The sequence below is a fragment of the Quercus lobata genome, chromosome 10, assembly GCF_001633185.2.
Source record: "Quercus lobata isolate SW786 chromosome 10, ValleyOak3.0 Primary Assembly, whole genome shotgun sequence".
In the NCBI taxonomy this organism is placed as follows: Eukaryota; Viridiplantae; Streptophyta; class Magnoliopsida; order Fagales; family Fagaceae; genus Quercus; species Quercus lobata.
The window spans coordinates 28,353,205-28,364,362 of record NC_044913.1 but is presented as its reverse complement, the minus strand read 5'-3'; the positions used below and the strand labels follow the sequence as shown (position 1 = coordinate 28,364,362).

Sequence of the window (11,158 nt, the reverse complement as noted above, 5' to 3'; positions counted from 1 at the left end):
GATTGATACAGCGTTTTGTTTATTTGCAAAGCATCTTCATATGGATATGTTTTGATTCGGTATATTTTTATGGATGTATTGAGATAAGCATTGTCTTTAAGAAGAGAGATCATGATCATACTTTGTATACTTTAAGAGAGATAGGCTAATTTGGGATTAAGGATAGCATTAAAATAGAAAGCTATAGGTTGAAAATTTGAATGGTGGGAAAACTATTTTTCTCATTATTTTCTAACAACCATGATTGGAAAAACTTAATACACACTATATTCTATCACTAGCAAATTGGCTCATAATATGAGTAGATGAAAATTTTAATATTAAAAGAACGCAAAAAATATATATAATTTTTATTTATTGAGAACACAAAAGTCATTACTTAAAAAATATTAATAAAGTATTATAACAATGTTTATTTTAAGGGGGAAAAAAGATCATTGCCCTTATATAAAGAAAATTTTCTTAATTAATAGTTTAATACATCTTGTGCGCGCCTAAAATGAGACTATTGGGCCTGACCTCACTTGGGCTCACAACTTATTTGTAATGTGGGTTTAGGATTTCCTACTTTGGGTTGTTCTTGGCACAGAGACTCAGTGAAGCTGCCTCTCTTTCTCTCTCGCTCTCTCTCTGAATCACTCTTTTTCTCTACTCTCTGTTTCCTTGAGAACCTTTCAACAACCATTTCCTTTCACCAACTTCTCATATTTATAGCTCTAGATTAATGGAGAGATCATGATTACTGCCATAATTAGTGCAATTGGAGGTCCAATATCATCAGTCGTAAATGGATGGTTAGGTGGGAGTGGAATGTGGTGAAAGTGGCCTTGGAACTTGGTTCCCACTCCAGCAGGCATGCTCGACAGCGGTGTTTCCCTAGGCACTGCCGGGCATGCTCAGGATGGTGTTTGGAAGTTATTCTTTCTTTATTGTTCGGGAATGGTTTGCTGAGCAAGGACCAAGTGACAAAACTTGGACTTGCAGTTTGTGTGGGTTCAAACTGGGGTTTTGGGTAGAAAGAGATTGGGGCCATGGGCCACGCTGTTGGGTTAGAATTCAAGGCCCAAATGGATCTGGGTACCTTGGTGCCGTACACATCTAAAATAAAACTCTCTTCTGAGGATAACAATTTGTTATAAATGATTAGTTATGATTATATAATTTTATGAATATTTTAGAAAATAAACAATATATTATATTTCATTACAAAATAATTAAATATCTTCGCAGATTTTGAGGATGGGACTAGTTTTCTTTTAAAAAGGCAACTTTAGAATGGAATGGCGTTTACACTTTAAAATGAAAATGAAGGGCAAGGGAAGAATTATTTTCCCAATCATCCATTATGAACTTCGTAAAGCCATCAATCCATTTAGTAGAAACATACCTCTACTGTAGTAACTTTTATAATTATAAGTTTATAACTTCGAGTTTGTTGCCAAAACCTCCTATAATTTGTCTAAATAGTGATCGAATCAAACAACCACCATACCGTCACATATACTACTTATTTTTTTAGAGAAGGTCACATATACTAGTTTACTTTCCAAGATTGGACAGTTTACAATGATTAACTATGATCACCAATACCATACCTTAAAGCAACCAATGAGATGTACGAAATAAAAATCTGATTCCTGCTAAGCTAACTCATCATTTAGAATTAGATGAGGAATGCCCAATCAAACTTTGCCTAGTAAGCATAAGAGCAAAAAGTTGAAGCTAATATAATCATTAAAAAATAATTTGGTGAACAAAATGGAGTATTATAAGTGGGCTGTCCTTTAACATATTGGGTTAAGGATTATCCAAAGATTAAGTTTTGGTTGATTTTATTATTAATTTATTAGTGACACCCACAGATCATGACAATATCAACAAACAGCCATCATGTCTTTTATGAATGTTTTCACATGTAAATACTCAATACCCTCCAAAAACAAAGACAAAGGAACTGCTAAAATTACTAACCTACGTACATGATTTGGAAAACTCATATATAAATATAAAGACCATCACATAACAAACCATGCCTCAATATTTGTCTCTTTTTTCTTCTATTTCTTCAACAACTTCCTATACTTTATATTTCCTTCTTCACGTTTTTCTTTTTTTAATATTTTTTTTCTTTATATAGAAAGAGAGATATTATAGGTATGGCTGAATCATTTGATGAAGAGTGTGATTACCTATTCAAGGCTGTTCTTATTGGAGATTCTGGGGTTGGGAAATCAAATCTTCTCTCAAGGTTTGCAAAAGATGAATTTCGCTTAGATTCAAAGCCAACCATAGGGGTTGAATTTGCTTACCGGAATATAAAGGTTGCTGACAAACTCATCAAAGCCCAGATATGGGACACTGCTGGCCAAGAAAGGTAATCACCCATCTCATACTTCTCTCTAATTGTATTTCCATTTGCTAGCTAGATCATCATCTTTCGAAAATTGATCATGAACTTTTCTATGGCAACCCAAAGCTTTAAAGAAGCATAAACAAGTTATGAGAATTAGGGATAAAATTATACACAATTCATCAAACTTGTATCGATTGGTTCAAAATTCAAAATATGTAAATTATCCAGAAAAAACAAAATTAATGAACGAAAAAAAAAAAGTCATTTTTAAGCTTAAAAGTTGCTTCTATGGTTATGCTTTCGAAGTTTGGTACAGTGCAAACTCGTGATCTTAAACTAGACGAAACAAACTATTTATATAATTCAATTCAATCTTAACTTAGCTGAGGGTTTTGTTTTGTTTTGTTTTTTTTGTTTTTCCTGGTTATTATAATCGAAAACGAGCTATCAAAAGTTGCTTCTATCCTATGGATACATTTCCGAGGTGGGTCCAGTCTAAACTCGTAGTCTTAACCTTGTCGACACAAACTGTTCAACTGAGAAGATTTCCTCAATTTGAATTTGTCTTCTATTTTATTTTCTTTAGCTTTTTTTATAACATAGAAGATAGAACTCAGTTTGATCATCACCCGCTATTTCGGTGAGTTGAATGGTCTATAGCTTTTGTGATCCACTGTTCATCCGTGAATTGTGATGTACTAATGAAAATAAAGTGAGAGTCCTAATCTCTTCATTAAAATTAAAGGGTAGGAAATTGAATAATTAATCCCACTCAGCTGGGACCCAGAAACCGAAAAGAGATTTTTCCTTATTCATGTTCTTGATCAGTCATAGATTGTTGTAGTTATCATGATAGGAATGAAAAAATGCTAAGATTACGGCAAAGTTCACAACTTTCTTGTTACAGTTCGTTACTAAGTAGATAAGAAAAAGTAATGGTTCATGTAAATCCACACTTTCACGATTTACAACTTGCTGTATAAGCGGATTGTAGCAAAAGTAGATTAAATAGGTTGTGTACTAGTTGATATGAATAATTTCATGTGTAAAGCAGTTGCTGTTGCCTGTTGCTGAAAAGAATGATGCGCAAATTGAATTGAAACACCCTCTCTTGTGAATTTACAGTTGTGTGGGACACTTTATATAGACCTTCTACCCTATAATTTCAACCTTTTTTGGCTATTTAAAGTCATTAGGTAGGAACATGCTCTTTTCATTACACAGCAATCTAGGATTTATGGAGATGTTTTGTCACCTTGCCATCTGGACCGTGACTGCTCCACACGGACTCTCTTTCTTTGACATGTGCCATATTATCACACTATACAATCACGACAAATATCCCACACTAATTTTAGTATTCCCATCCAAAAATACAAAAAAAAAAAAAAAAAAAAAAAAAAAGCTTGATTGACATATAATTCTTCTTCACTGCTGTTTGATTGACATATAATTCTTTGAATGAAGGGTATTAAACTTCTACTCATAGCCCACCTTACAATAAGGCTTGCCTTATATCTAAAGCTTCTCTTTTAGGCCCAAGCCCGGTCCCTACCATAAATATAAATTATAGAGACGAGACAGGACAGGACTACTACTGATTCGTAAATACTTTCTCAAAAAAAAAAAAAAAAAAATCATAAATAAACAAATAAATAAGAGAGAGAGGAGTACCACTACAATTATAGTTATCCTTTTATGTGTGTGTATATATATATTAATGAAATTTATTAATAAAGTATAAGCTAATGAAAAAATATGAATTTAATTATTTAATAACTATTATTCTAAAAAAAATATTTAGAAAATGCTTTTTATAAAAAGCATTAAGGTAAAACTTTTTTGTTTTGCTAAATGAAAATACTTGTATGAGCTTGGATTAATAGAAAATCTTAAACAAAATGTGTATACATGGTTTCGCCACTTCATCATCTCTAGTACAATATCAGATGTAGAAATCTTTGCACTATTTACTAAAGTGTGGAAAATTTCAAAAATGTATTCTCATCAATATGAGCATATATAATCTTGTTGTAGGTTTAGAGCCATTACCAGTTCATACTACCGTGGAGCACTAGGTGCGTTGCTAGTTTATGACATAACCAGGCGAGCAACGTTTGAGAATGTGAAGAAATGGGTGCGAGAGCTGAGACAATTTGGCAGTGCAGACATGGTTGTTATTCTTGTGGGGAACAAATCTGATTTGAGTCACTCTAGAGAAGTGAATGAGGAAGAAGGAAAAAGTCTTGCCGAGGCAGAAGGTTTATGTTTCATGGAAACATCTGCGTTAGAGAATAAGAATGTGCAGGAATCATTTTTACAAATGATTACTAAAATCCATGAAATCACAAGCCAAAAAAGTTTAGAAGCTAAAACATTCGAAACATCAACAACTCTTGGCCGTGGAAAGGAAATAATTAGTATTGATGAAGTTACGGCAACTAAACAACCTAGCTGTTGCTCAAGCTAGAGAGTGCTGAATATATTTCCAATTTTTCTTTTCAAGTATTCTTACATAGTTTCTATATACCCACACATTTTTATTTCCCTTTTGCTACTATTTGTTGTTGTTGTTGTTGTTTTTTTTTTAAATTTTTTTAGTGTTTTGTGTGGTGTGTGTAATGGATATGCATTAAACAACTAAAGCAGAAGTAAAAATATGGAGTTAGAAAATTAGGGGAAATAGGGATATGGTGACAAGATTCCCAAACAAAAGACTAATTAATATACAAACTCTGGTCAGGAATTATAAACCACACTATTGTCCTGCTGGACTAGAACTATTTGCCAAAATATCTGCACATTAGTTGCCCTCATGGTACATATGTTGAAGGACACCATTGTCCACTGTCTGTTTAGAAATTTCCTACCGGTAGTTAAAAAAAATTCTCAGTTCTTCTGTTATCATACACTTTATCATAACTTTTGTCACAACTTGATGGCATGTGCAATTATGATCAATGAACTATTAATCGTACATAGATTCATCACTCACAGTTGCACACATCATCTAGTTACAATTATAATTACTAAACTATTAATCGTACATAGATCCATCACTCACAATTGCACACTTCATCAAGTTGTGACAAAATATATGGGCTCATATTCTCGTACAATTTTTTATATATATGAAATTGAAATTCTACTTTACTTTGATCTAAGTGTATATATATATATATATATATATATATATAAAATTTCATCTTGAAAACTTGAATTTTTAGTTTTATTTTTTCATCTTGAAAACTTGAATTTTTAGTTTTATTTTTTACGTCTCATAATTATTTATACTTGTAATGTAAAGCGCATAGTTACTCTCGTACAATCTTGATCAGTTGTTATTATGTTTAAAATAACTGTGTAATCTAGTTCTTAGGGTAGATATTTGTAGCCCATTAGCCATGGCACGCATGCGGCCTAATAGTGCCACGTGTGCTTGTGGGGATGGTCTCTAAGAAAACCCTTTGACTGGGCTTCAAGCTAGTGACCCTACCATCTGTGGTGGCAGTAATAAAGTGAAGCAGTGATGTTAATAACATGACACCGTGGGCCAGCTAGGTATAAGATAGTAATATTTATTGACTAGATTGGATGTTTTGGTAAAAGCATTACACTAGAGCCAAATCTGTGGGGGAATAGGGGAATGTGGAAGAAGTTTCTCAAAATGTGTGACATCGATTTCGGCCCACTTGTTGAGCCCAAATACCATCTCTAAGGACATCATCTAGTAGTCATTTGATCCACATCTCATGGGTCTCATTTTATTTATGGGTCATCTCATCTCAATCTCATGTGTTTGCAGTTTTCATAGATCAGTGGATAATGAATGCCAACAGTTTTGCCCTATACGTGTTGCTCCTTTCCTCTTTGCATGCGAGAGGAGTCACTCATAGCTCAGGGACAGACACGTGTGTGCCTAGTTACTCTTCTCTTCTATAATAAGAACAAGTTCCATGAATTAAGGTCCAAGAGGCTCATATTTCTCTTGTATACACACTCACAAAAATGGAGGCGAATAAAGAGAGAAGAGAGGTGGTAGAGAAAAAGGAAGATTCAGAGACACAAGGAAAGAAGAAGAATGAATGTTATGATGGTGTTGATCAATGCGCTGCAACGAAGAAGTCAACGACGGGGCTCGATCCAATGACAAAGACATTGATTCATAAATCCATCATCACTGACGGTAATGGAGGAAAAGAAGGTGGTACTGGTGATTATCATGGAGCGGAAACTCGAGATGATGTTCTTGCTTTCTCTCGACCTGTTCACAAAATCGACTCCTCACTCGAATGAAAAATATAGATAATTATTTATTATATGTGACACTGCTATAGCTCGCTGCTTTGTTAATGTCAATGCCCATTATAACAAATGACAATCATCTATATATTGCACACGTTGATTCAGGTTATGTATGTTTTGACTCTTGAGTTCATTTCTCTTTCTGTATGGTTTTATCATCAAATTTACAAATGACTGTGTTTGGGATTGAGGTATGAATTCTTATCTTCTTATTACACGATTGTTCAAGTTCCCATTCTGGGTTATCTGCGGGATACTAAAATATATAAATTTATACAGTTTAAGAAAAATTGTATGTTACATATCTATTTGTTAGGGTGTGACATTTAACAGCATCATAGTGAAATGGAATATTAAATGGTTAATTTATAAGAAATAAAATAAAAATAAGTAAATTATAAAGGTAAAAAAAATAAAGGAATGAAATGAAATAAATTGATTATCAAGCCCAGTAACGACGCCACGTTTAGGCCAGGGTGTTCCCAGGAACACTCTGACCTGAAAAAAAAAATTATATATAATAATTAAAAAAATTATTTGTTTACCCTTAAAAAAAAAAATAGGAACACCCTCAACCAATGTTATTGATTCTGTGTCGTTCCGGCCGATATGTGGATTTCAGCCAGTACTGGATTTGAATCTGACACAGAAGAGGGGGAAAAAAAAAGTGAAAAAGTGGTTGTGACGAGAGCGTAGAGGGTAAGATAAAGAAAAAGTAGAAAGAAGATGAGAATGTAAGAGGCTTACGGTAAAGATCTAGGACATTCAAACGAAGAAGACGAAGGACTATAAGAAGAGAAGACAAACCAACAATCTAGACTCCTTAGAAGAGATGAATCTTAAAAAAATAAAATAAAAAAATCATAAGATCAGCAAACATGTTACTAAGTCTAAATAGTTTCAAGTTTCAATTTATTGGTTTCCAGCTGTATCTAGAGTAGAATGTTGAAGGCTGTTTTTTTATTATTAAAAAAAAAAAATAGTGAGTGGTTGATAAGGTGCTTTGACAATGCTAAAGGCTGTTAACAATACTTATCCAAGAGTAATATTTCTACTGTTTCTAGAATTTATATATATGTAGGTACATGTTTTGCTTCAAAGAAACTCATGTACTCCTAGGCAATTTTTGCTTGTCCTACATTGGAAATATATTTTTCCTCTTTCTACCTTATAAGGGATGAACCAATGGAGTAAGAGTATATGAGTTTCCTAGGAGTACATGAGTTTCCTTCCTACAATATATATATATATATATGAAGTAAAGGATTCTTTTTATACATACAAAAGGGTGCTTTGACTTTCATATTTATTGTACATTTGTACTGTTTACAACTATCCAAAATGTGAATTTTATTTATAAAAAAATTATAAATAAATATTTTAATCCAATTTTATTTAAATATTAAATTTAATTCATTATTTTATATAATTGTGGGGGTAAAATTCATCAGTCAACAGTGGGTCTTGGTACCCGTGCGGAGCCCAGCCATAACAGGAAGTGAAGACACGGCCAGAGGACTCCCAGCCCAATCCTGTTGGGCCGGGCTTGTTTAAGGGGCGTCCGAGGAGGAGTGTCTCCTCGGACGCACCAAATGGGAGTCCAACTCACACCCTTTACATGGTGAGAAATCGTCCCAAATCAAAGGGAAATGCTAGACGTTCAGGGGGCAACTACAACTGCCGCATTAAATGCAAGGAAGTTACTTTTCTAGCCGCATTAATGTAGAGAGGACAGGAGAACAATATTATCTTGGCCAGTGCAACTCACAGAAAAGAAGGAGGATGTCCTATGGGACAGGCACTCAAGTAGAGGCCCAGATGGTTAACAAGTGTAGGGCCATTATCAATTGAAGGATGCTATATAAGAGAAGAAAATCCCCATGACAAAGGGATCGGAAAACTAGAGAGAAAAAAGTAAGGAAAAGAGAAAGGAGTTCTATAAACAAAGTATAAGATACAGCCCCGTGGACTGTTACTTCAGGAAATTTAATGAAATATCCCCACGTTCAAATGGATGCATGGCTTACTAATAATTACGTTTACTCTGTCAAGACCTAATTCTGTGACCCACACTCTACAAATTCATTGTTGAGGGTCTTTTGGGCCAGAATCGCTTGCTTGCTGGGCCTGGGCACCAAAAACCGCCCTTACAATTGGCGTCGTCTGTGGGAAGAATTTGTGTCTCGACAAGTGAAACAGTAAGAAATGGAAGGATTAGGCCCACGCCAAACCGGACGTGCAGATTCTCAACGACAGGACAATTTTTTAAATATCGAACGAGGGAAAAACCAAGATAATCAGCGAGAGGGCAGCGTGAACACCTCTCACACGAGAAAAAGCCGCTCAAAAGGGAAGGATCATGCATCCCATAAGCAAAACGATTAAAGGGCTCTACAACAAGAGATTGATGATTTGAAGAAAAAGCTACGCCGAGCATAGCAGAAACGCCCTTCACCCGGCTCGGGTACTAGCAGTGACGAGGATAACGAATACCGGCGAAGATCAAGAACCCCTCCGAGCGAAACCTTTTCCTATGAGGAAGAGAGGCCTCGCAAACGCAACCACAAAAGCCCATCTTACTAGGGCCTAGCCAACGATGCCATGAGCAAGGCCCTGGATCGCATTTCCCAGTCGCCGTTCACGCATAGAATAGAGAGGGCAGTGCTTCCTCGACGGTTCCATCAACCAACGTTTGCCATATACAATGGTCAGACCGACCCAGTAGAGCATGTACGCCAATTCAATCAGAGGATGGCCGTCCACTCTAGGGACGAGGCGTTAATGTGTAAGGTATTTCCATCCAGCTTGGGACCCATGGTGATGAGATGGTTTGATACCCTCCAGCCGAATTCCATAGATTCCTTTAGGCAGCTGACGCAGGCTTTTGGTTCCCGTTTCATCACCAGCACTAGAGTCCCTCGGCCCCTCGACTCCCTCCTATCCCTGTCCATGCGGGAAGGAGAGACGTTGAAGGCCTACTCGGATAGGTACTGGAAAATGCATAACGAGATAGAAGGGAATTATGATGACGTCGCCATTAGTACGTTCAAAAGGGGCTTGCCGACAGAACATGGCTTAAGAAAGTCCCTCACTGGAAAGCCAGTCACCAGCGTGCGCCAACTCATGGACAGAATTGACAAGTACAAAAGGGTCGATGAGGACCAGCAGATGGGGAAGGGTAAAGCGAAGGTCGTCCCTCAGGAGAGGAGGGACTTCAGGTTGGAACGATTTAACAACAGTAACAGACCGAGAAGAGACTATATAGAGCAGCCCGGATCTACTGGGGCTCAGGCATTCTATGCTGTGTTCCGAGAACCGCTTCACAAAATCCTAGAGAAGGTGAAGTATGAACCTTTCTTTCAGTGGCCGAACAAGATGGCTGGTGATCCTTTGAAGCGCAATCAAAACATGTATTGCGCGTACCATCAGGAGCCAGGTCACACCACTGATGATTACAGGAACCTGAAGAACCATCTAGATCGGCTCGTCCGAGAAGGGAAGCTGAGACATCTGCTGTCTCGCCCTGAAGGATGGCAGGAACCATCGAACAATGAAACCAGACAAAGTACGTTGAGGCCACCCATTGACATAATTAATGTCATTCTCGCTGCACCTGGAAGGACAGGCTCTGTCCCCTTCAGGATAATGTCAGTGAGCAGTTTCCCGACTGAGCCAGACGACAGGGAATCCAAGAGAACTAGAATGAGTGCCACGCCACTAATCGGGTTCATGGAGGAAGACAAACAAGGAACTATTCAACCCCACGACGATGCCCTAGTCGTCACGCTCAGAATAGGAGGTTATGATGTGAAAAGGGTGTTAGTTGATCAGGGCAGCGCCGTGGAGGTAATGTACCCTGATTTGTATAAAGGGTTGAACTTGAAGTAGGAAGACATGTCGCCATACGATTCCTCCCTGGTCAGCTTCAAAGGAAAAATCGTCATCTCGAGAGGCATGATTAGGTTGTCTGTGCAAACAGACTCGGATGTGGTAGAAGTGAACTTCATTGTCGTAGATGCATACTCCCCCTACACAGCTATCGTGGCCCGGCCATGGCTTCATGCACTAGGGGCTGTGTCATCAACCTTGCACCAAAAAGTGAAGTATCCGTTAGGAAGTCAAATCAAAGAGATAATATGGAACCAGGGAGTGGCTAGACAATGCATGGTGTCGGCAATTTCACGGCGGCCGAATGGCGAACCTTCCAATTCAGCCGAGAACGGCTTATAGCAATCAATGACCCCGGTCCCAACTGCGGGTAGTGGTGGACCGGCCATGGAAGTGAAGTGTGAGGAGCTGGAGAAAGTACTCATCGGATCAGACCCCGATAGGTTTTTTCAAATTGGTTCAGAATTACCGCCCCAGGAGAAGTCAACACTGATTGCTTTTCTCCGACATAATGTAGATGTGTTTGCTTGGGACCCCTATGAGGCTCCCGGGGTCGACCCAGATTTCATATGCCACCACCTTAACGTGAATCCGGCTATAACACTTAAGAGG

General features: G+C 37.3%; 2 protein-coding genes across 2 annotated transcripts; both read left to right on the top strand.

Annotated features, from left to right (window-relative positions):
• Positions 1–1,923: 1,923 nt before the first annotated feature.
• Positions 1,924–4,880, top strand: LOC115962998 (ras-related protein RABA6b-like). The gene is made up of 2 exons (XM_031081880.1): positions 1,924–2,374; positions 4,391–4,880. Exons 1-2 carry the CDS (start codon positions 2,157–2,159, stop codon positions 4,821–4,823), a joined length of 651 nt encoding a protein of 216 aa, XP_030937740.1. The 5' UTR covers positions 1,924–2,156; the 3' UTR covers positions 4,824–4,880.
• A 5,153-nt stretch (positions 4,881–10,033) lies between these two features.
• On the top strand, positions 10,034–10,888 carry LOC115964588. The gene is made up of 2 exons (XM_031083870.1): positions 10,034–10,504; positions 10,547–10,888. The coding sequence occupies exons 1-2, from the start codon at positions 10,034–10,036 to the stop codon at positions 10,886–10,888; spliced, it is 813 nt and encodes a 270-aa protein (XP_030939730.1).
• The last annotated feature ends 270 nt before the right edge of the window (positions 10,889–11,158 follow it).